The sequence below is a fragment of the Molothrus ater genome, chromosome 4 (assembly GCF_012460135.2).
Source record: "Molothrus ater isolate BHLD 08-10-18 breed brown headed cowbird chromosome 4, BPBGC_Mater_1.1, whole genome shotgun sequence".
NCBI classification, from domain to species: Eukaryota; Metazoa; Chordata; class Aves; order Passeriformes; family Icteridae; genus Molothrus; species Molothrus ater.
The window spans coordinates 8402654-8430323 of NC_050481.2; the positions used below are offsets into that span (position 1 = coordinate 8402654).

At 40.5% G+C, this 27670-nt stretch overlaps 1 protein-coding gene across 1 annotated transcript in view; it reads left to right on the top strand.

Moving 5' to 3' along the window:
* The first annotated feature begins 360 nt into the window (after nucleotides 1-360).
* TBC1D9 (TBC1 domain family member 9) overlaps nucleotides 361-27670 on the top strand; it is a 47026-nt gene continuing 19716 nt past the window's right edge. The window contains 7 exon segments of the mRNA XM_036383008.1: nucleotides 361-732; nucleotides 14472-14582; nucleotides 19296-19414; nucleotides 21024-21252; nucleotides 22237-22498; nucleotides 23581-23788; nucleotides 26597-26803. Of these exon segments, the coding sequence (XP_036238901.1) occupies nucleotides 606-732; nucleotides 14472-14582; nucleotides 19296-19414; nucleotides 21024-21252; nucleotides 22237-22498; nucleotides 23581-23788; nucleotides 26597-26803 (1263 nt within the window). The 5' untranslated portion in view covers nucleotides 361-605.

Here is a 27670-nt window from a genome sequence, read left to right on the forward strand (position 1 = left end):
GCACTTCAGGAGGGGTCTCGCCAGAGCGGAGGGGCAGCATCCCCTTCTTCACCTGCCGCCCACCGTGCTTTGGATGCGCCCAGGACGCGTTGGGCTTTCTGGGCGGCGAGCTCGCCTTGCCGGCTCGGCTTCACCTTGCGCTCTGCGGGCAGGGCGGCTCTCGGTGCGCGGCTCCCGCCCGCAGCGTCCCTGCGGAGCGATGCCGGGCGCGGCCCCGCCGCGGGCGTGCCCGTGCCCGTGCCCAGGTGCGCGGAGCGCGCTCCCCACGGGGCGGGAGGAGCGATCGGCGGCGCGCACGGCGCGGGCGCGCGCCGGTCCCGCGGGTTTTGTGCGAGAGGCAGCGCGGAGGGGCCGGGCCGGCGTTGATGTCACCGCTGCGGCGGGAGCTGCCGCCGCCCCCGGCCGCAGCAGCCGCCCCTCCGCGCCCGGTGGAGCGCGGGTAGGCGGCGGGGGCCATGCGGCTGCTGCCTCCGCCCGGTGCCCACCGGTGCCCGCGGGGCTGCGCCGTCCGCCGCGGCGGCCGGGCATGGTGGCGCCTGATGCGGGCGGTGCGTGCGTGAGGCAGCCCCCAGCCCGCCGGGCCTGCTTTTGTCCGCGCCGGGAGCATGTGGGTGAACCCCGAGGAGGTGCTGCTGGCGAACGCGCTGTGGGTGACGGAGCGGGCCAACCCCTACTTCATCCTGCAGAGGAGGAAGGGGCACGGCGGCGATGGCGGCGGCGGGGGACTGGCGGGTAAGGGCGGCGGCGGCGGGGCCGGGCGGGGCCCTCGGCGGCTCCCGGGGCGCGGGGTCCCTCCGGGGCCGGGGCGCGGCGCTCCCCGATCCCGCCGGCCTAAGCCCGAGCTCGGGAATGCGCCAAGGCTCCCACGGAGCGGATTCGGTGCGGGAGCCCACCGGTGACCCGTGGCTCCGGACATCAGGGTGGGACTTGCCCCACGTTCTGGGAGAATTTCCTTGCCGAACCTTTAGCGCACGTTCCGTAAAATAAGACAGTGTTGTAATTGAGAAATTTACGAAGAAAACAGATTTGTTTCGGCTTGTCCGTCTTTTTCAGATGTCCTTGTGAAGTATGTTGCCCAAATGCTTTGTTTCCGATTGCTGGCAGCTGGAGACGCTTTAGTAGATGTTTGGGTCATGCTCATCTAGGTCTTAATAATACTGTGCATGTATGTTCAGCGAGGTCTTCCACCCTTTCTTAGGCAATGCATATGTATTTATATGAGATTGGAGATACAGAACCCAATGTTGTTTCCGCTGGTACTTCTTGAATTGGTACAGAATAATCAAGCTACTTCTCCTGAAACCTGTGCTCTCTTCTTTGCGCACTTCCATGATGATTAGTACTTCAGGCTAAGCAAAATAAACATACGGACTGCATCTGTGTTTGCTTCAAGGTCCTGTACATGTTTACTGTGAGATTAAGTGTTTCTTCAGACCTTCAGTGCTCTATGGACTTGTAAACAGTTCATAATGTAAACTAAGGCACTGCTGTGAGGTGTGTTTTCATTTCAGACAGCTGAGGTCTTCGGTCAGTGTTGTGTGTTGATATATTGCCTGGTTCCTGTGTGGGAAATGACCAGCAGCCACTCCGCATTGGCCCTAGATTTCTAAATTTTTTTGACAATCTTTTGAAGTGTGGACAGGATTGACAAACCCGTAAAAAACGTGTTTTGCCTCAGAAGTTCACCCTTGCTCTGCTTACTGAAAAAAATTTTTGCAGGCTCTCCTTTCACGGATCGCCCCCTGGCCTCTCAAGGTCTGAAAAGACGTTCTTCTACCTTCTGACTTCGTTATCCTTGAATTAGAGATGGTTTTAGATAGCCATCCGTTTTCCAGGCATTTCTCAGGTATTGTGGAAACAGGTTGAGAGTTTGGGCTTCTGTTCTTCAACCTGCTTGCCCAGGGCATGCATACCTAAGTCTTCTTGCAGCTGTATGTGTAATAGCCTGATTGGTGATACCACTTTACAGATGGAGAAAAGACTTCTGGAAGATCTTGTCCTTGTGTGGAAGTAGGATTCATAAATATGCACTCTTTTTTTAATTTTTTCTGTGGAGGCCAGAATAAGCCTGTAGCATTTGTTAGAAGTTGAGAATGGGGAAATAGTTATTTGTTTCTGCCTTAACCCCCTGCCTCTTGGAATTTAAATATTTGTGTGCTGTATCCATTATTTTAGTATGTGAACGAAGTCTGTATATTCTGTATATGAGTATTATTTAGAAGGCGAAATTCTCCATATATTTTGAAATCTGCTGTCAATGCTCTTAGCTCTTACCTAGTGCCTGTGCTTTGCCTGGAATTGCAGCTGCTGTGGCATTGAGGTAGTAGCAACAAGTCCATTTCCAGGGGTTTTGTTTGTTTGTTTGTACAGAAAAGGGCTGGTAAAAAGTTGTAGCTTTTTTCAGTATGTTGCCAAAACCATAACCAATCAAACCCCTGTAGGTGACTAATTTGTTAGAGCCAGCAGTATTCAAAGGAACCTATGGGAAACTTACCAGACCTTGTGCTGAAATGGCAAGGGTTTGTGACACAGTGGCCAACAAAAGGTGGGACAGGAGGGGAGGGAGGGATGGGTGTAGTCTCCAAGCCACTCCCAACGTGACAGGCACAGTAATAAGTGGAACTTAGGTTTTTTTGTTTGTTGTTTTTGTTTTTTTTTTCGTGGAAATGCTGGAATTTTCTGCTGGTTCTGTTAACAGCTGTTCTGCCAGTTAAGGGGCGAGGAAGGTGGAGAAAGCCAGTGAGTTGTTCTTGGTAGGAAAGACTGATTAAAAGCAAGGTATTGAGGGACCTAGCTGATCCTGAGACAGAGAATGAAGCTGCTGACATAGTAAACAGGACACATAATTTGTAGTAGTCATAGCATTTAGGATGACCCTTTGGAAACTCCCTAGATGATACTGACCTTGTGACAAGGGTGGAGCTTACCTGGTCAAAAGTAAACAGGGAAAAAAAGAACATTTGGTGGGGTAGGTTGGATTTTTTTTCTCCTTTATTAGCGACATAACACTGAAATTTGCTCAGATATAATCTAATAAGTTAGCCACCCATGAATATGGTATAAAATTTGGCTTAGTTGCTCTGTGGGAAACTAACTTACATGTCCTTGAAGTTGACTAGAAATATTGTATACAAGATTTTTAACTGTGCTAGGGATGATCTCAATTCCTATTTGCAAGAGAGGATGTAAATACAGCTGTCCTTTTTTTTTTTTTGTGATCTAACTTTTGCTGACTTATACTCCCTCATTATTGACTCTTGAAGTCATTTGTCTTGAATTGTGGAGTGAGAATTGACTTTCAAATTGATGGGACTGTGGGTAAGATGACATTAGATGGCTTCACCGTGTAACTTAAGCAGTGGCTAGACAATGAGAAGCATTGATTCTCTGGCACTGCCCTCAAATCTAGGTTTGCCATCAAACTGTCATCACCAAACTGATCAGGGTTAAGTGCAATGCCCTTCTCTCCAGCTGTGAACAGGGCAAACTTCTTTTGGCACGTCAGTCTAAAGCCAAGTATTTTATGTAGCCTTGGGGGTGGGTGCAAGTACTTCTTGTTGGCTTTATGTTGGAGCAGAAGAACAGTACTGGAGTTATCTGTTCTCCTGGATCCACTCTGAGTGCCCCAATGCTTTGCAGGAAAAGGAGTATCAGCCACTTTGGGAGAAGGGGTGAAAAATCTGCTTTTCTCCTCTTGGCCTTGCTTTATGTAGCAGTTGAACAGAGAAACTCTTATTTAAATACTTGTTTGGACATTGGAGACATTTTCTCCACTACATTGTATTGTAACAAGTTAGGAGAATGATGATAGTGATCTTTTAGTGCATTAGGGCAGTGCTGATTAGCGAGTCCACAGAAGTCATCTCTGCTAACAAGGTGTGTTAGATCAATGGTTTGCTTCAGAGATGGAGCTTTTCTAGTAAGCACTGTGGATCCATTTTTATACTGAATAAAATCTGGACTCATTTAAGTTATTGTGTCACTGTCATTGCCAGTCACATCAGTGTGGCTTTTCTTCCTAAGCGTGCCTTAATTGAAGGGCTGCTTGGATTTTATTTTCCTTTTTAACAAGAAGAAAATAGAAAAGATTTTAAATTGGATTTTAAATTGGATTTTCATAGCTGTTCTGCAAACTCACATTATCTTGCATCACTGCATTAATCTTCCAGGACAAGACCAAAAATGTACTTTTCTGCTTTAAAGGTATTTGATGGTTGATGAGCTTTCTCTGTAATTAAATTGTTTCATGCCTTGCACATAATGCCATGCCCATATTTTGCTTCTGTGTGACCCTTGGTCAGGAGTTTCATCTTCCTTTTGTTCACCAACAGGGAAAAAAAGTATTTTATTTCCTCATATTCTTCTTGCTTCTCTGGGCAGCCGGGTCGTTTGGCCTGGATGACATAATTCCTTCTTCAGAGGAATGTGGTGTATTTATTTCCACAGCAACCTGCATCATCTGTTGTTGTATGCAATCTGTAGCAGAGGCATTTGGACAGAGCATGAACCCAGATCTCTGCCATCATTTGGGCACTATGCCCTCTAGGACACTACTACTTTATGGATGTAAAGATCTTGAACGTGTCATAAACTTTTCAAACAACTAAAAGGTCATGTTATTAAGTGTATCTTGCATTCAGATGCAACAAATAGGTTTAAAAATGCCTCTTAACTGCTCTCTGCTCTACTGTGATAATGTTTGCCAAACTCTTCTACTTCAAGACATTATAGTAAGGAATTATTCTACCTGGTAATGGATGGCAGAGCATTGAATTCACTTGGAGCTTACAGGAGGAGAGACTGAGGTCTGGTACAGTGAGCTGGTGGCTGCTGTGCTCCTTTTGCCTGTGTACATTTGTGTGTGTGAAGTAGAGATTAAACCCTAAGTGACTTTGTTGAAAATGTTATTGTGAGATCTCTGAATCCCAAGGGAAGTAAGTGGTTCTTAGCAAGATCTGCTTTCAGAAGTGAATTATTTTGCAAGTAGGGTATATGTACTTACAGCTGGGACAGTGCCTGTGTGAGAGATGCAGTAGGAGTTGTAAGTCCGTGCCGTGTGGCCAAGAATGATTCAAATGTTTAAGCAGAAGAGAGCAGATGGAAATGTGCTGACTTCTTGTGATAAAAGGATCTGATGAAATACTACTTCTCCCCAGATATTTTTGCAAAAGGAGTTGTCATTTAATTTCCACACTGGAAAGGCAAAAAGGAGAGGTTCTGAGCTTGGCTGGCTGATATGACATATCAATGTCAGATCTAATATAATTTTTAATGCTGTGACGGTGTTCTAAATTGAAAAGCTTTTCTGCAGCCTTGCTGGACAACACAATTAGTATTTCTCATTTGGAGCTAAGATTCTGTCTTGCTCACAGCCTCTCTGCTCAGAGAGTTGAGGAAGAGACTACTTGAGAACTTGTTTATGCTTAAGACTTAGAAAAGCTTTTGGCCAGTTGATCATCTGCCTGAACAAAGTATGGTCCATGTTTTAACAAACCTGACACTTTCTGCCTTTGTTGACTCAAGCAGTTGGGATTTTGCATGTCAGACTTGAGTACAAAGCATGTGCTTTCTGATACTTGAAATTCAGTGTTTATCAAAATGGATGCAATTAGCATAATGGATGGGGGTGGTCTGCCTGTCCATCAGCTTTCCATGAGTGTTGTGGCACACAGAGTGGAAGCTGGTCTCTCCTGCTCTGCTTTCATTTGTCAGTACCTCAAATCTACTCTGGTTCCATGAGCTGCTCCTTAGGATCTGCTGTGGGTGTGTTTGCTTCTCCACACCAGTCCACTTCCACTTCAAGGAACCCGCACATGTCTAGGGCTGAATTGGTGTTTGATTCCCCAGACTGACTCACAGTCTTTCTGTTGAATTCCCAGATGCTTTTCCTAGTTCCTCACTTCCTGCCTGATACTTCTCTGCATCTCCAGCTCTTCTGTTGGCTCTAGAGACAAGATCTCTAGTGCCTGAGATGTTGCTCGTAGCTTGGCTTCTCCCTCTAATATTTCCTGGTCCAAGACTTTCCTTGCATGATAATTTACCTCTGCTGACACTGTGAGTAGTGTGGCCTATCCAGGCTGCTGAGCTGAGCTGCCTTTTGCCATTTTTGACCTTGAAATAATGTTACTGTTTGACACCTGGAATTCTGGGGTGGCCTGCTCTTTTTCCTGAGATCTCTGTAGGAAACTCTGTTGGGAATGTTGCACAGGATCACAAGATAGTAAGCAGTCAGTCAGTCTAGGCCACTTACTGATTTTCTGCCTTATACCAGAGTTTGTATTGCTTACAGGGTTTTTGTTATTGTTCTTTGGTCCTGAAAGGTGTAGATGTAGCACTTCTCTACATCAGTTTCCATATTTCCATCACTCCACCGTCCAGTCCTGCATCCTTGTAAGAATGTGTCATATTTCACAGAGGTTTGGGCCCTTGATAATTTCCATTAGATTCCTGCACACCTGAAAAGGGTTCCACGAAGCGTGCTGCCATATACTCAGATGGCTTTGGAACTCAATTTGAACGTGTGTTCTTACACAGTATCTCCTCTTGTATTTGATCCAGGCAGAATCTCCTTGTTTTTTTCCTTCACAGTATCACACTTCCTATGGCTTTTCCAGAGACAGGAGTTGTCTCTGCCATTGATTTTCCTGAAGTATGATGATACCATGTGTATCAAGAGCTGTGAGCATTTGACTGAAATCTTACTTTTCTTTTTAACATTGACCACTAATCATACTTCTTTTGTCTGATCAATGTTGATATTCAGAAATTACATTTGCATTTTGACTTTAAATCTGGTGCTTAGGTGATCTTAGCTTCTAGAGGACTTCTTCCAAATCCTCCCATTTGTTTTCTTTCCAAAAGAAAGGTTGTATTTTCTGTGCTGGATTTGTGATTTTTTTTTTTCCCTGAAGTTTCCAGATAGGGATGTTTGAATTTCTATCCCAGCAGTAATCTTGGATTCAGCCAGTACATTTTGCATGTTTTGGATTTTCCTGTTCTTTCCTCATAATCTGTCTTGTTCTTCCCCTCTGTTTTTTCCAGTATTTTATCAGCCAGAGTTATTGGGATCTTCTGTTCAGCATTGTTCATTTCCCTGATGAAGTGCCTCCTCTGAAAGCTATTGAAATCTATTTGCAGGTGTCCAATCAGAACTATGAACATTTAAAATTCTCTTTTTCTGAAGCTATTGCTTCTTTTCAGATTTAGCTTGTATTTCAACATGCCTCAGGACTGCTCCTTCTGAGTTCAAGCTGAGTTTACTGTGCCCCCTTCAGTCCTCAAACTAGATTCAGTTTACAGTAATTTTTCTTAGGTTAGGAGTGATGTTTGGAGGTTTTTTCTGTTTTGTTGGTTTTTTTTCTTAATTTGCTCATACTTACTTGATTTGTTCTTTCATCTTACACAGTTTATCTGAATCTTATGTTGGTGCAGATTCAGATTTAAATTTTCCTGTTGGATGAAATTTATTAAATTTGTTTATGCTACTCTGACAGAATGGGATACTTTAAAATAATTAGTTGAGAGTGAAGTTCAGTGACTTCTCTGCTGTTTTGGCCTGTGGTACTTGATTATGCTTTTCCTAAGTGTTTTTTACAAACTTATGAGTAATTGTTTATATCACACCTAGAAGGCATTTGATAACTTCATCTAGATTTTTCTCACCGTTTTCCCATAATTTCATGCAGTCTGGTGTGATTGATATGTAGTATAAATTCTTTTTCAGTAGTGTGAGATAAGTTGTTTGGGGTTTTGTCAAAACATCAGTTTTCTCTGTGATGTGAGCCTTCACATACTTGTAACTGTGGCATGTCCTGTCAGTGCTTGTCTCTTTCTGTGAGCTTCAGCTTAGCAGAAGTTACATAAAGTTGAAAAAGCTGAAAGTCTAAACCCAACCAGATTTAGGTTCAAGTTAAGGTACAGATTTTTTACAGGGTTGGTCATGAGTTTTTTGGACACCTTAACAAGCACAGCTGATACCTTTCTTTCAAATTAGCATATTTGGAGATAAGCTGATTCAATCACAATTGTTAAACTTGAAGGGTGGATGAAAGCTTTATTGTTTCTTGCTGCTTTATCCCTTGGTAATCAGGCCAGATATCACATTGGCCCCTCCCAAGCTTTTTCTTTAAATATTAGTGGTTGGTTTTTCAGTCTTCTCTCATTTGTGTCCATCAGCTTGAAGACAGAGAAAGTAACTACTGGTTTTGCTGCTTTTCTTACTAAATGTCAGTAGAGTGACAATTCTTGCTCAGAAGCAGTCTCGCTGAACATGTTTGAAAACTCCTGTGCAAATAAGAGGGTGGCTGGACAAATCTGTGGTCTGTAGAACTGTCTTAGTAGGAAGAGAGAGCAGCAAAGGCAGACATTGGAGAAAACTTTACCAATCCTATTAATTCCATTCTTAATTATTTAAGATATATATATATTTAAGAAATATATATAATTATTAATTTATTATTTAATTAAAGGATATTAATTGTTGTAAGTCCAGAGGAAGAATTTTGCTTTCTTGATGCTACATTAGATGCCCATATAAGCCACGTGGGAAGACAGTTAGAAATAAGTCTTTAGGGGTCATTTAACCTTCATTTATATGAATGAACACCTATTAAAAAAAGTGTAGCCCTTCATGAAGTTTTAAGGGCAGTGTTCACAATGAAGAGGTTATATTCTTAATTTTGTGGGTATTATTGCCAGTATTGGAAGTTTAAGCCTCAATTATTTTTGTGTGGTCTATAATATTTTCAATTTACATAGGCATTCCTGTGAAATTAAATCAAGTAGCATTGACCCTCCCTTTAAAAAGGATTTGTCCATGGTATTGCCCATGGAGTTCAGGTTGTTGCTCTAGGTTGAGTTTTGACAGACAAGTAATGGGATGATCTCATCCTGTAATAACAAATGAGAGAGCTAATCACATAAATTGCCTTGAGAAAGAGTGGAAGAGTGAGGATTCATTATCCTTACTGTGAAAAACAATACCTAGTGCTGTATGCTTCAGCTAGGTGTTGTTAGGAGTTGTTGTTTTTATAGCTCAGGAAGCAACACTCGAATTTTAGGAAGAGTTTATTTATTGTCCATTAAATCAATATAAAACTGAACGCTCAGGGTGTAAATATGATTTAAATCAGCCCTATTGATTGAAGCTTTCTTAATGATCAGCTGACATCTACAATCTAAAGAGGTGCCGTGGGTGTTTCAGGTTTATGACCAGAGCTCATTATGTGTGCATCTTACTTTACTGCAAAGAGGAGTCATCAGCATGCTTTAAATACTGAGGGCCTTTTAAGCAGTATGTTTTTGATTCAGTGTTGGAATGTCACAGTGCCCGTTTTGAGAAGTTCTTGCTTGTGACACATGTGACATTGCAAGTTTTCCTGGTTGTGGTGTTGGGCTCCTACACAAACAGGCTGCTGACATCCATGAGACTCCTTGAGTGATAGCTCATGAGCCTGACTCTGAGAGCCACAGTCTGACCTGTATTATACCTCAGCTCTTTTGCAGGGTATTATTTTGTATTTACTCCAAACAAAAGGTGTTTTGAGGTACGGATTCGTGTCGACCTGGCGGGAGGATGAGACAGGGCAGGGCTCCTCTCCCTGTGAAGAGCCATGTGAATGGCATATGTTGGCACACTGGGGGAAGGGAGGGCACAGCAGTCGGTGGCACCAGCTGCAGGGCGATGTCCTTCAGCTCGAGGCACAGTGTGACACAAGTTGCCTGTGTCACTGAAGAATGGATGTGTCACAGGTCCCTGTTGTGTGCTGAAAGCACTTCTACTCTGAGGTTGGAGATTACTAGGAGGCACCACTGTCTGTAACTATCCCAGGCTTTTTGGTGCTTGCTGTGCAACAAAGCCGTGGCTGCTGGTGGTTCTTGAGCTTTGAAGTGTCATTATTTATTATAATTCATTGGCTTCAGTGTTTTGATAAGGCACACTAGAGGTAATGTATAATCCAGAGCCTCACTTCTGAATATGTAATCCAATTTCATTTGAGCAGGTAAAACACAAAAGCTCTCAATTATAATACTGCTGTGAGGGGGACTGTAGAAGGGTGATAAAGACTACTCAGTCTTTGTGGTTTTAAATGAAAACGTGGCTTTCTGTAGAAAAGGGTTACTGTTTGTCATAAGAAAATCCTTTGCTAATAAAGAGTTTGTTCATGTGTACAGTGCATAAACTTGCTTTTCCTTTAAAAACCCGGGTAACTGATGTCTTACAAAGACACTTGCAAGTTATTATGCAAGATAAAAGAAAGAAAAGAAAGAGAGAGAAGTATTCCTGCAGCAAAGATGTGTGCCATGAATATCCAAATAGTCACAGATATTGTGACTTAGGGCAGGTGTTCGAGTCGTGTACTCTGAGGTGTGCATGCTTAAAATGTACCAGCTTGATTCTCCAGGGCATCACTTGATTTCATTGCTGTTTGTGGGTAGTTTGTAATCAGTCTGGACTGTAAGTCATCTGAAATCCTGGTCTCTAAGGTGCAAGGACTGCAGTGGTGCTTGGAAGAATCTCAACTGGCTGAAGCTGTTGGCTTAGTTTTCAAACCAAGATGACCTGTCTTTCTGAAAAATACCCTTTGGTGAGATAGGAATAATTTGTGAAGGGGGTCTGTGTTATGGAGGAGGTCAGGCTTCATGTGGTCATAATCCCTTCTAGCAAAAACAGCAGGTTGAAAATTGGTTGCTGTTGTAAGGACGCGAGTAGAGCACATCATACATTAATTAATGAATATAAACTACTAATCTGTACTTTCTGCAAGGGTTACAGGCTCCCCCTCCAGCTTATGACTAAATGTGAGCCACCACTGAATGTGGTCAGGTAAGTAAAATGTAGTGTGATTTCTTCCTTCAGCACAAAGTGCATTGGGTAACTGAACCTCTTTTCCAGTAATTCCCTCTAGTGCATTGTATGTCCTTCCAGTAACATGATGCAAGAGCAATTGCCCAGGCCCTCAGCCAATTGTGGCTTTGTATTCCCTGGTTCCAAATACTACATATCATTATTTTTCCTCTGCTAATGCCTGTGTTTTACGGAAAAGAATGAGAATACTGATCAATCTTCTGGACCTTTGCTTTAGAATTCAAGTTTTCAAAAGAGGAACCTGACTTTATTAAAAAGTTGTATCAAGCCAAGTGAAGGCATTACGCCTCCCTTTTCCCCTCTGCCCCATGGATAGGTATGGTTGCTGTAGAAATTTGGCACGTGTGTGTGAGGGGACTGTTTGTCCCCTCGTGGTTACTCATGCTTGAGTGCCTTCAGGATTGGGTCTCCCATCAGTTAGCCAGATGCTAATCTTACAAATTACACCATGTGCTTTAAATAAAACTTGTCTCATGAAAACCTCTTGCTTCAACAAGGGCTTGTGGATATAGTATTCTTACTTTGGAAATTTCTCCCCTTATTTCATTATGCAGTCAGAAACCTGATGAAATAATGGGAAAGAATTTGCAGTCAGTATAGTCATGTGATTTGATGCCTGGGTAATTCACTGGCTCTTGCCCAAGGGCCAGTCTAATATAAGGAATATGATTCTTGGTTGCCTGTTCTGTTTCTATAGAAACTCAGTTACTTAATCATGTCTGAAAAGGTACTTGCTCCGTGAATAATTCATAAGCTAATGAACAGTATTAAAATTCTCTTTCTCTTAATTTTTTTTTTTTTTTTGATTTTCCTTTCTACTTCATGTAGAAAATCCTCAAACAGATTATCTGTATGAACTGCTGTGATTTCATTCTGGTTGCATCACATGTCTGCATTGCAAAAAAAATCCAACCAGACAACAAATACCCAAACCCAAAACGACCAACACTGACCTAACAACACGAAAAGGAGCAGTTCATGAAGGAGAGCAAGCAGGCCCAGCTGCATGATTGCACGAGTTTCCATGTGATAAAAACACATGCTTTTTTTTAATCATCTGTCCAAACAGCTATTGCATGATACAAGTAAATGTTACTGATAAACTGTCAGTCGCAGTTAACTTGCTAAGCTCGGATTTGAATTTCCCTGCGACGTTCTGGAATTCTGTCAGATTTCTTCTTTTTACCTGACTACATGGTTATTTTTTTCAATTTGTTTACTGAAAAAACCCTGAACAGCTCCTACTTACTGCACCATTGGAAAGTAGTCTTTGTTTTCTTTTCTTTTCCTACCTGCCATCTGCTGTTTCAGTCACTGCTGGCTTCTCTCTTTTGTTGGTGGTTTTTGTTTTTTTTCATAGTGCTCTTCATATTTCTTAAATACATTGCTCTTTCTTACAGTGTTTGGTGGCACAGGGGGATGTTCCTCTCCTGTCTACCATATCCAGGGGAGAAGAAAGTAGGATGGGAAGTTCCTTTGAAACTGATGTTGCTCTAGAAGTCAGTTAGTTTATTCTGATTTTCTAGTCTTACCTGCCTATCCCAGTTTTTACAGCACTCCAAGAACTAGGGGCAGAATTGTTTGGCAGGACCACCCACATGCTAATGAATTTGGAAATACAGCAGGAGGAAAGAAACAAGCATGTTTTTAAAGAATACAGGGAATGAGCAGTGTTTCTGTAGCTCAGAGAAGATTGCATTTGGCCAGCATACAACTTTATTTAGATATTACATCATGCCTGTTGCATATTTATTACTGTCAGTACTGTCAGTAGTCATGTGAAGCTGAAAAGCAAAAAGAAAATATTCCTGCTGTATTTGCAGCAAACCCAGATAATGAAGAGTGTGTGGTGTCTGGCTTGGTCCCCACTTCAGTTGAGCAGTACTGGCAGCTTTATGCTGTACCTTGGTTGAGGTGACATGTGCTTTCTGGGCCAGGGCCATACTGCATTTGTGAAGCTCAGATGGAGAGGAAAAAAAATAATTAAAGGCACATTTTAACCTGCTTCATTCTCCTGAGTTTGACCGGAGCCAGGGTGTATCTAGAAGGGCTGGTGGAGAATTGTTCAGAGGAAGCTTGTACAGCCTGTAAGCAAAATGCGTGAGAGATGAGGGAAGCTAGAGAGACTAATGTACATCGGGATATTTTACATTCACGTTTTGTGTTTGTATCCTGTAATTGTCAGATAGCTTTGTAGCACACTTACTACTAATGGCCTGATGTGCCCAGACTTGTTTCTCACGTCTCGCGTAATTCTTGGATTAAGAAGTGGTGCATGTTAACTCATTGAGCAGAAAGAGATTACAGTTGATCCAACATGAGAAGATCTGTGTAAAACAAAATACAAAGAAAGGAGATAGAATGGGAGAAATACAAAATCACTGCTAGGTGGGGTATTTCTTAGTATCAGTTTCAGATCGCTGTTGGGGGATCTACTGAGATGGAAAAAGGGTACTGCTTTTATATCTTTATGATGCACAGCACAAATCTGAAGGAACAGCAAGGGAAGCAGTATTGCATATACCAGTTTCAGCAGAGAAAAAGGAGGAACTAATAAAACTATGACAGTAGAAGATGAACACATGAGACTTGAAAGGAGAAGAGAACTTCTAACATGAGAGTTTTAAAATGCTTTTGGTGCATGCAGTTTATTTCAGCTGTTTGAAGAAAACCTCTAATTTCTGCCCTAATAAATATTTTCACAAAAAAATCTCTGAAAGTTCATCCATTTGTTGTTTATATATTTCAAATTTTTTTTCCCAAACAATTTTCTGAGAACTTCAGCATGAAAATTTAAATCTGACATTGCTGCAGGGGAGATGAAAATTCGTTTTGGAGATGAAAAATGGGAAAACTTTTCCATAGTTTAAAAATAAACTATGTAAAAAAAACTTCTCTTCTTGCAGAGAGTTTGGGAGGGTAGAGTTTTGTTTTATGTGTAGTTTATTATAAAAATAGGATCTAGAAATTTTGGAAATAGAGTTAGGCATTATTGGTAGCTGTTGGTATGCGATTGTTGGTGGCTCTCTCGGTAGCAAAGAATTTTCAGAGCTATTTCTGGAAAACAGTATGGCTTTGTCTTTGCTCAGTATCCTTTCATCTGAAAACCAGCTTGACTCTTAAGGCATTTTAATCCTTCCTACCCTAAATAATCAGACTGTTAAGTAGCACAATTATTTTTGCTGGAAGTTTTACCAAGCTGACATTCAAGTTTTGAACCCTTAGAGGATGTATTGTCTGGGATTCCTTGTTGGTGTTGGAGGAGGCTTTGTAGTTGGTAGGTTTTTTACTGCTCAGGGTTCCAGCAGTGTATGAAACACAGGAGAGAGCTAAAGAACGTTTAAACATGAATTTATAACACAACTACCCTCTGCTTTTCTTCAATTTGCCTGTCTTTATGCTAGCATTGATGTACATTAAAGAGTTGAAGTCTTGTTTAAGCTGAAGATGTTTCCCTGTTAAATCATTCTTCCTCTTTACAGCCTGAGACATCAAGCGTGAGGATGAATATGCAGGTCTGCGTTTTGCTGAGGAGGGTGAAATGGAATGGGCAGGGGCCGCAGAGCCCTCTCCTGTGATTTCATCAGGATTTCCTCTCCTACAGGTCTCCTTGTGGGTACTCTTGATGTTGTGTTGGACTCCAGTGCCAGAGTGGCGCCATATCGAATCCTCTACCAAGCACCCGACTCCTTGGTCTACTGGACCATTGCCTGTGGTAAGGACAAATGCACTGATGTGGATTTTTATTCTTCCTGGACACTGTGTCACATAACTTAGTAAGAGAGCATCCTTCCTGCTGAGCACAGTCATGTCAGGACAAATAAATGGGTCAGAAGGAAAACTTGCTGTCGTGCTAAAATTCGGTGGCACTGGAGTTTCTGCTAGTCAGACTTGGAATGCCAGCATGGAGGGGCGTGTTAAGCACAATGACTGAATGGAAACAGAAATGGAGCAGGGATGAAACATCTATTTTTTCCCCCACTTTTCTTCTCCCAAAGGTGATCCCAGCAGTAACCATTCCTGCTCCTTGCATGCCCTTCTCCATGCCCAGGGCTCACTCCTAGAGCGCTTCTAAAGTGCACCATTCCTGGGTGATGTGGTGGGAGGAGTACCTGGGTTATAGCACCCCAGTTACCCAGACAGGGCACCTGGCTTCCCTTGCAATGGTAACCAGGAAGAAAATGCAGCAGCAGCACTCACATAAATACTGAATAGCAAACAGTGACACATTTCCTGTCTCCTCCAGGATAAATACCATCTACATCCCAGGGATGCCCTGCCTCCTGGATGTTTATTTCAGACACTGTGTGGTCTTTCTATGTATGATGTACTTAGAACTCAGCAAGATGGTAGCTAGGTTAAAGTTAACTATAGAACTGTATGTTCTTACACAGATGCAACAACTTTTAAGAGTTTTGGTCTTTAATGCTCCAACTTGGACAGATCTAGCAGTAAGACTGTTCCTTTTGTCATTATAGTAGTGAAAACAATTGAGTTGATATTTTTTGTGCATTAAATAGGATTTTTGCATGTATCAGATCCTGTACTAAATGCTTATTTCTTTGGTCAGGTACTTATTGCAAGTAACATAAAACAGAATGGAGTTAGTCTCTGGTTTTGTCTGCTGTCCCTGAAAATAGTGTCTTGAGTTAAATGCAGAAGATGCAGGTCATTTAGCTTTGATTTCAGTCTTAGCAAATGAAAACTTTTCAGTGCAGCTCCTCCAGCTCAAAAGTTTCACTGGCAACAAAGTTTTTTGCACCAGCCAAAACTCCATTAATTTGGAAGAGAATTGAGAAGAGAGCACAGAGGAGAAGTGCCTACATGCCTATCATCTTTTTAATGGCCTGGTAACCTCCAGCACCCCCACTGCTGCCTGACATTCAAAAATACTGGTTAATGATGCTGTAGGCTTCTTCTCAACCAACTGTGCCACTTCATTAGTGCCCATTCTCCCACTGAATTTTGACATTTAGATTATTTGGATGACTTTTCTTCCAGACAAATACCCTCTTGGGCAGGAAAGAGAAGGAAGAACAGATGAAGGTTTGCTATAGGTCTAATAATTTTAGTTCAAACCAGGCTCTGTTTTTAGGAGTATATGATTTCTGTGTCTGGCAAAGGTGATATCAAAGCTGTGTCACCTTCTGAATCCAAAAGGAAGTTTTGCTAATAGCTCTTATTAGCACAAGTATTTCTTACTATTTTTGATAGTACCAGACCTGAAAGAAAGCATCAGTTCAAACAACCTTTTTCCCCTCTACACCCTTTGCTACTGACTCCTTGAAGATTTTGAAATTCATATAACATAATTTACCTTTGCTGGCAGCTAATACTAAAACCAGATATTAAAAAAGTTGTCAATGTTATGAAGCTTGTTCCCAAATCTGCATTTAACAGCTTTTTACTGTCATCTACTCTGTTGTGACCATAAGTAATGCATGTCAGCTTTCCATGGATCCCAGAAGAGAAAGAATGGTACAAGTACTTGCCTGTATGTTTATTTATTTTCACCCAGATGTCAGTGCACAGCTGTTGCCACTTATCACAGTACTCTGTGAATTAACCAGCCCCTGGGTTGGCTGACAGGGGCCTTGCCCCATCACATCTCTCCTAAGGCTGCAGGTATTTCACTGGCCAGAGCCTGAAGGATTGTAGGGGTCAGACTAATGAAAATATCCAGACCAGATTTTTCAAATGCCCTTTATAAGGGAAGGGCTTGAGAATAAGCTCTGTCTGTTGCCACATGAAGATCTGGGTGAGTGGTCTCTTGGTCTCCAGCTCACTCTCCCCCCCAAAGTCAACATTACACACAGCAATTAGTAACCATCTCCACCCCATAAACTTGAAAGGGGGCAGCTGAGGACACAAGTTTTCTTGCTATTTGCAGACTCCCTTCCAAAGTAAATAGCATATCACAAAGTAGTGTTTCTTCAAAGACCCTTATACTGTGCATATATTCAGAAATTATTTTTAAGTCTTTGGAAATAGGCCATGTGACCTCTCTTCAGATTTTTTTGCACCTCTAGATAATGACTGTAATTTTATACCCTAGACTGTGTCCTCAAGATAAGCAGGGGCATAAAATGGAAGGAATAGTTATGAGTTATGGTCCCATAATAAATAAATGCACCATACATGTAGAAATGTATGGTGCTGCTGAACTGTGAGAATTTTGTTTTTCTTTTGAGAAAGATATTGTGGATTTTATGCAGAAGTACTCTGTCTTCATTTAAGCTAGTATTAATAAACATGCTCTTCAATTATGAATCTTAGCCCCAATTGAAATTGCTAGTGTAGTTAATTTATATATCTGTGATTTCCGTTTGTGGAGTATTTCTTAAATGTTTAGTCCCCTAATACCTGGTTGATAGTTTAGTTGTTTTGATCAAATTAAAAGACTGCATTAGTGTAGTCTTGTCACTTGACTTGAGGGGAATAGTGTGGATCTTGCAGAGAGATAAAATTTTACAGAGAGCAAATAATTCATCTATTCAACCTTGAAGCTGAGCAGCCCAGTGTTCCCTAAGGCTCTGTGCTGTGGTTATTTTATGAATTTGCAACTAAAGCAATTCTTTCTGAGCTGATCAAGGGTTGTTCAAGTTATACAGGTTACTAAGGGCTTTGGCTGCTCTTAGCTATGCAGCTCTAATTTGTTCTGCGCTGTTCTCTAAGGGTAGACTGCTGGTTTTTACAGAAATTTGTCTTTTTCTCCTGCCTTCAGTAAAGAAATAATCTCCATCTTCAGTAAGTAGCTGTAAGAGTGACTTGAAGAAGTGCAATTGTTTTGTGATCTGTTTGTGACATTTGGTCTTGCTCAGTGCAAGAGTATTCTGAGGATGAAAGTAATCCAGGGGGGTTTGTCTGCTCTAAAATGACTGTTTGGACAGATTTGGATGTGAAATGTCTTGGATATTAACACTACTGATCTAGCCCTGTGAGGATTCTGGCTGGTGAATCTGAAGCCTTATGGCTCTGGAGAGAAGCCTTGTGAAACAGCCCTTTCTCCAGTGCAGGGTTAAGTTAAAGGTGTCACAGCTTAGAGTTCTGTTTATTGAATTATACAGGACAATTTTTATTTACTTTTCAAGAACAATTGATGGTCTAGGAGTGCAAAATGCTGTACACAGTCAGTCTTTGATACTGTAGTAGCACTTTGGTGTCCCATGCCAGTGTCCCTCCCAGTGTGCTGTGCTCAGTTTAAGGTGATAATGGTGCTATATCTAAATTCTGTTTGGAAGTGAACAACTTTTTAAAATTCTTCTCCACCTATAAAGTCAATTCTTCTAACAGTGGCTTTGTGTGTTTTTCAGTTATAGAACTGTTATAGGTTTTTTGTGATAATGGTAACTAGATGCATTTTCATGCAAGTTGCAATGTTGCAGCTATTTTAATTTTTATTTCTTACCAGTCTTGAGGGCTCTGTATTTTGAAGTGCAGTGTTTTAACTGTTAAATTTGGTTTCTTCCCCTTTCCTGAGAGTCAGAGTTATTGATTAATTTACCTAAAAGGCCAATGTTGGTAAAATGATGAATACTTTTAATATCCTATGATAGGTAAAAACTTTCCAGTAATAGTGATAAAATAACCTGTAATTTAAAACATTGCAGCAAGTATGTATTTTAGCCCTGAACAAAGCCAAGAGAAAGACCTAGCCTGTCATGATGAATTGTTGAGAACTGGGGTGCAGGTTTTGGGGCTGATTGTGTGATCTGCTGCAGGGGAGACTGAGAGAGTAAATAGTGAGATAATGGAGACAAAAAGCAGTGGGGAAATAAAGAGATGTTTTGTTACAGGTCGAGAGTTATCAGCCAAAGCAGTTTCAGAAGAAGTGATGAAAAATAATTGAGGAACCACAAACCAGAAAGAGACAGCTTTAAGAAACAGTTCATCATGATAGTGTGTCTGCACTGCTTGTCAGGGCTCTTACAAGCTAAGCAATTTTTCTGATGACAGTTGAGTTTTGTATACATAGCTCATGCATTTAATCATTGCTTTTACAGCAGTGTTGTAGCCAACAGGAGATAAAATAGTATTCAGACCACCTCCTGAGTTCTAGAAAGGTCTGGTTGCATCCAGTAGTTTTAAGGAGAAGCAGCAGTGGTGATCATTTGTGATTCTAAAATATTGATAACATACCTAGGCTGCTCTGCAGCATGATTTATGTATCTATACTAGAACCAGAATTGTGACATTCCCCTGGAGGTTGCAGAGAATGTTGTGTTCTCTTGCCTTCATTGGAGCTGTTAAGTTAAATACAATTGGGAGAAAATGTTGGAATTTCCAGAAGTACAGCATCTAATGAAATATTGCATCTCCACTTATTGGCAAGTTTTCTTAGAGTTTTTTGTTTGTGATTAAAGGGACATTGACACTAGTGAATTATTTATTTTGTGACTTTTGGTTTGTTTGTTTCTTTTTTATATAGGTTGCTCGAGGAAGGAAATCACTGAACACTGGGAATGGCTGGAACAGAATTTGTTGCAAACTCTTTCCATCTTTGAAAATGAGAATGACATAAATACGTTTGTCAGAGGAAAAATACAGGTAGTGTGTTAATTACTGCAAACGTTGTTAGTGATAAATATGACTGGGGAAAGAAAAGTGATGTGAATTTGAAATAAATTGGAGCTGGTAGTTCCCAGGCTGCTCTGCCTTTTTGAAGGACTACCAGATGCTAAGCAGCAACATGTGTGTAACAATCAGGGAAACTGGGAATAGTGCATGTAGCTTAGAACAGTGTGATTTTTAAAAAAAACATATAAATATATAGGCAGGTCTTAAGGCATTGTAAGTTCTAAAATTAATTGCACTGTCTTAAACTTTGACAGTTGTCTGTGCTACTGTTTTTCCATTGCAAGGTTTAATTTTAATTTTATTCATGCACTCATAATGTCTCCTCCCCCCCTTCTGTGTAGTTAAGTCCTGTAGTATTGGCATTTGCACTTGATATAGGTGTTAGGGTTGCTGGTTCATTGATTTGTTTCCTTGGTGGCAAGTGGGAGTGTTGGTTTTCTCAGAATTTCTTTTTCCTCTTTATAGGTCAGATAATAACTATACTGGCAAAAAGTACTTTTTTGTACTAAGAATTATCTAAAAATACATACTTTCCTCAAAGATTGTAAGAAAAATTGCTGTATTTATTGGTGTGTGTTCAAAGTATTGGCTCTGTCTCATTCCTCTTTTAACATTTTGTATCCTAAGTCAGCTCTCTTACAAATCCCACCGTTGCTTGTGTTTCCCAAGTGAATCAGGTATGAGTGCCGTAGATGGTCATGGAAATACCTTATATGTGTGTTTTGAAATATAATCCTTAAGGAAATTGTTGCTCCTTAGATTGGGATGAATACTAAATGTGAATGATGTTTCTCTCTTATACTCTGCTCTTCACCTAAATTTGGAGCAAGTTGAAGGCAAAAAGTCACAAAAAAGGCAAAAATTTTACAACTTTTGTATGAAAGACAATAGAGATTGAGAAAACAAGCAAATAAAACAGAGCTTCAGTATAGAACAGAAGGAACCGTAGCCTTTAAAAATATCAAAAAACAGCTTTTGACCTGTTGCCTCTTCCAATTTCATGAGGGTCACCTGCACCTGAAAGTGGGAATTTTTTTCCACTCTTTTAGTAAATCTAATTGAAGATTTTTTTTTTCTTCTTTCTCCCCCTTCCCCCCCGACCCTTTTTGCTCTTTTATGCTCAAGGTCCAATAAGAGGGGTCATAGCAGTAATATAAAATTTTCTGTAAAGAACAACAGTTCCTTTTTTTTCTTCCCTTCAGAAAAATTTGATGTGAAATCCTATGTGTGTCTCCCCAGGAAGGAAGAGGAAAATACTGCAGGCCATAGGTGCCTCATAGGGGCTGTTAGGAGTGTTTGAGTTAGGTTGGTTAATTTAAAACAAGGTACTGGCAAGGGGTTGGTGTTTGGCTGCTTTTGACATGGGCACAGCAGGGAGTAAGGTCATCAGAAAGAAAGCCTTGAATAAAGTAAACAACTACATAAGCCAAAGAGTGAGCAGAAGACTAAGAGCTCACTGAACAACCTCCTTGGCGTTGCAATAACCATTGTGCCCTGTGGCCTGGATAGCAATGGGAATTAGGATATCCAATAGCCCATGGCCACTAACAGGATGTGTTCTGTTTTTATTCCCTGCCAGGGCATCATTGCTGAGTACAACAAGATCAATGGCATCAAAGAGGATGACGACACTGAAAAATTCAAGGAAGCCATAGTGAAATTTCACAAGCTGTTTGGGATGCCAGAGGAAGAGAAATTAGTGAATTACTACTCCTGCAGTTACTGGAAGGGAAAGGTTCCCCGTCAGGGCTGGGTGTATCTCAGCATTAATCACCTTTGCTTTTACTCTTTTCTCATGGGGAGGGAAGGTATGTTTTCGGTGGAATGGTAATTTGTGCATCTCAGAAGGGTTAGGAAATCTCCTGTAGCTTGTTTCTTTTCACATACTGATCACTGAGGGTACAAAGACACTACTGAGGAAAAGAGAAGCAGGGAGCAATTCCCTGATTTGTCACACTGCTGAACTGTGTGCTTGTTCCCTTGTTTGTTTGGTCTTTTCAAAGTAGTTCTCTGTAAAACAGTACTTGGCATTGTCTAGGGACATGGCTCACCTCAGGAGCTATGCCCAAAAGGAAACAGGGACAAGATCACACCAGTTCTGACTTTCTCTCCTGCTCTTACACAATCCTCAAGTACTACTCTGGCAGACTTTGCAACCTTAAATGACACATCTACATTTGTTCAACACCAGAACATCAAAAAAGTTTCAGAGGAGACCCAGATAGAGAACTGCATAGTGTGGATGCAGCCAGTCTGCTCCACAGGGAGTTCATTAAAGGCACAGTGGAGTTGAGCAATTCAGCACTATTTGGTTATGGGCAATGGATCAGTCTTGGGATTTAGCCCCTGCTTTAAGGACACCACCTGTGTTGGTCTTGGGAGAAAAGCTTAGGTTGTGTTGTGGCTGTAATATTTGAAACTTTTTGCTGTATAAAAATAAGACAAGCCTGTCTGATGTGTTTGGACTGTGTTTCTTTGCTTCCATAGGAAAAGAGGACAGCAGAGTCTGAGCTAGTGCAGTGACAATGATAAGTCATGTTAGCTTACCTGGCTTTGTAATGCTTGTGTGGTGTTCTGTAAATGAAGTAAATTATATTTAAACTCTTTTATCTCCTGTTTGTCAGGTTTCAGTGGTTTGTCTGTACAAACTTGATCTGTTTATGCTGTACTCCCAACTTTTCAGGACGCTAGAAAAAGTCAGTTGAATGCATTTTATAGGAAGAGGAAGCTAAAAGCTCCTGAATATGCTCATTTTTGTACTGAATTTTGTTTTTTTGTTTGCTCCTGTTCAGCAAAGTTAGTTATCCGTTGGGTTGATATCACCCAGCTTGAGAAGAATGCTACGCTGCTCTTCCCTGATATGATCAAAGTGAGCACAAGGTCAAGTGAACATTTCTTCTCAGTATTCCTTAATATCAGTGAGACATTTAAACTAATGGAACAGCTTGCCAACATAGCTATGCGACAGCTTTTGGACAATGAAGGATTTGAGCAAGACAGGTCACTACCCAAACTGAAAAAGAAATCCCCCAAAAAAGTGTCTGCTCTAAAACGGTAGGTAGCATTGGCTCTTACTCACTTCTTCCTCCTCAGTCCTTTTACTTGCAGGATTTTGTCCAAAAGTTTTCTCATGTTGTGGCCATTTACTGCTACTCCAGAAGGAATGATTGATTCCAACAGTGGCAAAATGTGAATAATTATTTAAATATAATTACTTGGTATCTTGTTGAAATAGGAGTACGAGCATGTTGCAGAAATAAGCTTTCTTGAGCCAAATGCTCATTTGTTCAGCTCTTTAGTGTATCTCCTGATACTGGCCACATTTTGGTATCTGTTGTAAGCCCATTTTATGTCTGTATGGGAAGGTAATAAGGTGATTAATGTGCTATTAAGAACTATGCCTAGCATTCATACTTGGTCTTATCACTGGAACTGAGAAATTGGAGTCTAGATTATTAATTCTGTCTGGAATACAGTTTAGGTAACAGCAATACAAAAATTGACATAAAATTCTAAGGGATGAAAAGTTATCTGGAAAACATTTCTTCTTCTTTTATATCACACTTCAGCTTGTTAGTTTCTTTCTTATTTTTTCTTTATATGTCATTCATGTTAGTGTACCATACAGAATTATAGCCAGTGCTTGTTTATATTTCTCATTATTCAGTGACGTCTGACACTCATTATATCGCTTTTGTTTGTCCTTACTGTTGAGTGTTTTGCACTGAATGCATTTTCAAGACTAAGTCTTGAAATTGTTACCGAACTCGAACCTTAAGGATTCCACAATGTTCATAAAAAAGCCTCAAAGAAGCATTTTTTATTACTATTAGCAAAAAATGGATTCACCGTATATATTCTCAGAAAGTGCGGCTGAATATGGAAAGCTCACTCAGACTTTCCTCTCTGAGAAGTGAGAATGAATGTCTGAGTCATTCATGGCAGACTTTTTTTCAAGTAGTTTTAGAACCTCCCAAAAGTGAAGACTGTGTCTCCACTATAGGCAAATTATTTCCAGCTTTTTGCTTCGCTGAGTTATGTGTTGCAGGTAACTTGCAATGATTTGCATAGAATACATCTTAAAATATATGAATACATTCCCTAAACCAAGGAAATCTTTCTGTGGGTTCTTTTAGAGATCTTGATGCCAGAGCAAAGAGTGAGAGATACCGTGCATTGTTCCGACTCCCCAAGGATGAGAAATTAGATGGACACACAGACTGTACTCTTTGGACTCCTTTCAACAAAATGCATATTTTGGGTCAGATGTTTGTTTCTACAAACTACATTTGCTTTACTAGTAAAGAAGAGAACTTGTGCAGCCTTATTATCCCTCTTCGAGAGGTAAATACTTGTATTTTTTAATTTATTTGGCAATATAAATAAGCAGTGTCTTATTAGATATTTCACCCGAGCTTTGATTTTTTTTTTATTTTGGTGGGGGTTTTTTACATTTTTTTTTATTCTTTTTAGAGAAAAGCCTCTTTTCATCCTTTTTCTCTCTTGTGAGCATGCCATACTGATGTGCTCTAAGTAATATTTAATGACTGTCTATCTTAGTTCATGGTTCCTGCTACTGAAGCTCACATGGAATTTTTTCTATCAGTTTTCATAACCCTTGTGAATTCTTCCTCTCTCATAACTTGTATTCTGATTTGCAGCCCAATTTTACATTTATTGTGCCTCATGGGGAGGAGTGGAGGGTGAAACTTCCTAGAGTGGATAAGTGGAAATTCTGTTAAAGAATCTGTCAGATAAGATTTACTTTTGTCAGATGTAAAAAGATTCATAAAATCCTAAAGTTTTGAGTTGCCTCTTCACACAGACTGGCAATTTTTTATTCTTGTATGTGGAAAATATTTTGTCTGTGTTTTTCAAATTGGTGTGCTTCCCTTTTCAAAGCTGGTTACTTAAAGCAGATCATCAGTAAGAAGAGTTTGTTTGATGCAATAAAACAATTATGTTGGGGAGTTTTTTATGGTTGACTTGATTTGTGGGTTAATGGAAAATTGTGGTAAGTAAGTTTTGGAAGTAGTAGCAAAGCTGATGTAACCAAGGACAGTTTGGCTTGACTGAAGAACCACGGAATATTTCAAGGCACTGTTTTCCCCTGCAAATCATACAGAGTAAAACGAGTACATCTTCAGAAACTTTGAAGTATGGCTTCTCAGCAGCTTGTTGCAACAACTTCGGTTGTTTGGGATGAGACATGCAATTATGGTTTCACTGTTTGTCTGAAAATCGAAGGGAATGGCAGTCCTACAGATAAAGTGGTGGAGGAGGAGTCAAGGTCTTCATTTAACAGGTCCTCTTTTCCTGAATGCAGATTCAGCAGCTGCTTTTGATAGCCACAGTCACAGCAGCACAGGATTCAGAGCAGCTCTAAAGCTTTGAGAGACAGAAGTAGGTGAAGGAATAAATGCTTCTGTTTGAACAGCTTCAAGTCTCAGCACCAGCAAGGAGAGCAGTAAACCAGGGGGGTAGTGCCAGTCCTCAGAACATCTGATCAGTACCGTAGTAATTAAAGGAAACCTTTCTATCTAATGAAAGCTTTGGGTTAAACTGTAAGTTAATTCCAGTGTTCTGTAATACCCTGGAGGTGTTTTGACAGACGAGACAATAGCAAAGCATTGATTCAGAAATTATGAAGGGGAAAGATGTTTTTCATTGCTTGATTGCACTGCTCACTGCGCCTTCAGCAGGTGCCCTCTCCAAGACAAAGCACTTCAGATATGTGCGTGTCTCTATTGAATAGGAAATAAGTGGATATCAGCTCTCATTATAGCAGAGCTATAATTAGGCTTGCTTTAATAATGTCTGTCCTGTGCCTTTAGAACTTGTCTGTATTGTGTGCCAATTGCACTCAAACAGCTTTTAAGTGGAACAGGAAACATAGGGAACACTTTTTACCTAACTTCAATATGCTATTAGTGAAGTCCTTTAAGTTAACAAGTAACTAGTAGATTTGTAGTTAACAGAAAAATAAAAGGAGGTGGGGAGAACAGAGAAGTGGTTTAGCCCCTGAGCAGTGCACTGCAGTCTTTAAGTCTTCAAAGAGAATGCATGAAAAATGGTTACCCTATCCATTTAGCTAGAGCTATTAATATTGTAGTACTCATGTCTTACCATTGATTTCTGTTTCTAAAAAGGTTAAAGGAGCAAGAGTCAAAGTCCTAGCAAGAGTAAATGTCCTGCTTTCTATTCTGAAGGCAGTAAGTCAGTTTTCATTAAGAAATCATCTAAAGTAATAAAAGCAGTAGTTAAAAGTATTTGTAATTGTGATTTGTGTTTTGTTCAATGTATGAACTAGACAAACTTGATGGACTGATATGTTTATAAGGTAATAGTTGGTAATGTTTAGGACACACAACTGTTACATAATTCATCAAGGGTCTATGTATGACTTATCCCTGAGATTTCTTTGTGTTAATGTGCTTTACCAAAACCTCAGGGAACTCATTCCCTGTATTCAGTAGATTGTGGTATGAGTACTGTTTACAGGTTGGAGTTCAGTTAGATGAGTGACTGTTTCTCTAACAGCTGAAGGCCATTCAGAAGCCTCCACCTCACAGGGTTGGATATTTTCCTTTGTAAGGGAAGACATAGGGCTAATTTCCCTTTGTTGCAAGTTCCTGTGTACTGTGAAAATGCATTTAAAGTACCACTATGCAACTGTTTTCACAGAATGCAGCTATAGCACAGTTGTACAGGAGCATCATCTCAAAAATGGTTTATTCACATGTATTGGCAGTAAAAGGTAGGCCAAGGTTTCTGTGACCTGTGCTGACGATGTTAGGAAGCAGGAGAGGGATTTGGAAGTCCTGCAAAAAAGCTGATAGGTTTGTATCCCACAGATGAAATTTTGTTTTACTGATTCTTTTAAAATGCGCTCTGAGGAAAATCAGCTAAATGTAGTGCAGGGGAGTTTTGATGGAAAATGTACTGAAACCAGTTGTTTGAGGGATTACAGCCTTTATCTTTCAGGCTTGTAAGCCCTTGTATGCAAACCATGTTTTCTGGCAAAGGGGTGTCCATTGGGATTTGATATAAGGGTGGAAGGAGCATGGGTTTATTGTATTAAGATGGTTTCTTAAACCAAGCAGCTTGCTTAACTAAAGATCTTAAAAAGCTGTAGCAACTGTTTGTTCCTAGGTGACAATAGTGGAAAAGGCAGACAGCTCCAGTGTGCTGCCCAGCCCACTGTCAATCAGCACAAAAAACAGAATGACGTTCCTCTTTGCCAACTTGAAAGACAGGGACTTCCTTGTACAGAGGATCTCAGACTTTCTGCAACAAACCACTTCAAAAATATACCTGGATAAAAATATTTCTGGAAGCTATATCAGCTCGGATGATGAGGTATGTGAAAGAACATGAATAATTTACTAGAAGAGGATTTTAACTGGTGTGGGGAGAGGAAACACCTTTATCTTTTTGTAAAGCTAAACCTTTAGGCACAGAAATGTGACCTCTTTTTTGTTAATGCCTTTGAGCTCAAGTGTTAAAATTTGTCAGTTAGGATATCTATCTTTTTCATGTTAACCTAAGAGAAGTGTCACAGTTAATTAACTGGTTAATTGAATAGTACCTTTAATATCTATTTACTTGTCCAACTGAAATGTAATTCTGGAATTATAATAATTTGAAGAAATTATCGGTTGGCATGGAAGTCCTTTTATTCAAGACTTTAGCTGCTAAATCCCATCTTTTGATTCTTCTGAAAACAATGCCTGAGCTGAGCTGGTTTGTATGTGCGCTGCTAGTGAACTTTGGAACATTTGACCTAACAGGAGAAAACCAGCTCTGTCCTGAGCATCAAATGACCCTATTCTGAACCACTTCCTTAGATATGTCTGCAATGTAAATAGTTCTTAAAAGTTATGATTAGATACACTTTTTTAGGTGCTTTGAATGTCAAGCCTTCTGCTGAATTCCAGCTTTTATGTATGAAATTCAGATCATATAACAACCTCATCAGTTCTGTTAAACCCAGCAAAGTATAATAATTCAGATCTCAGAGTAGAAGAGGCTTTTGTGGTGTATCATTTTGGTATTATGTTGGTGTATCTCACATTCCAAGTCTGTCCGAAGCCGTACCTTAGTACTGTCCTGTGGAGCCCTACCCTGTTTGCAATGTGTGTCTGAAAAGAATTTTTCTACTTGCTTTGTTGAGGGTGAGGTATAATTACTGTGTTGTTGTATACCAGAGCATGTAGGCATGTATAG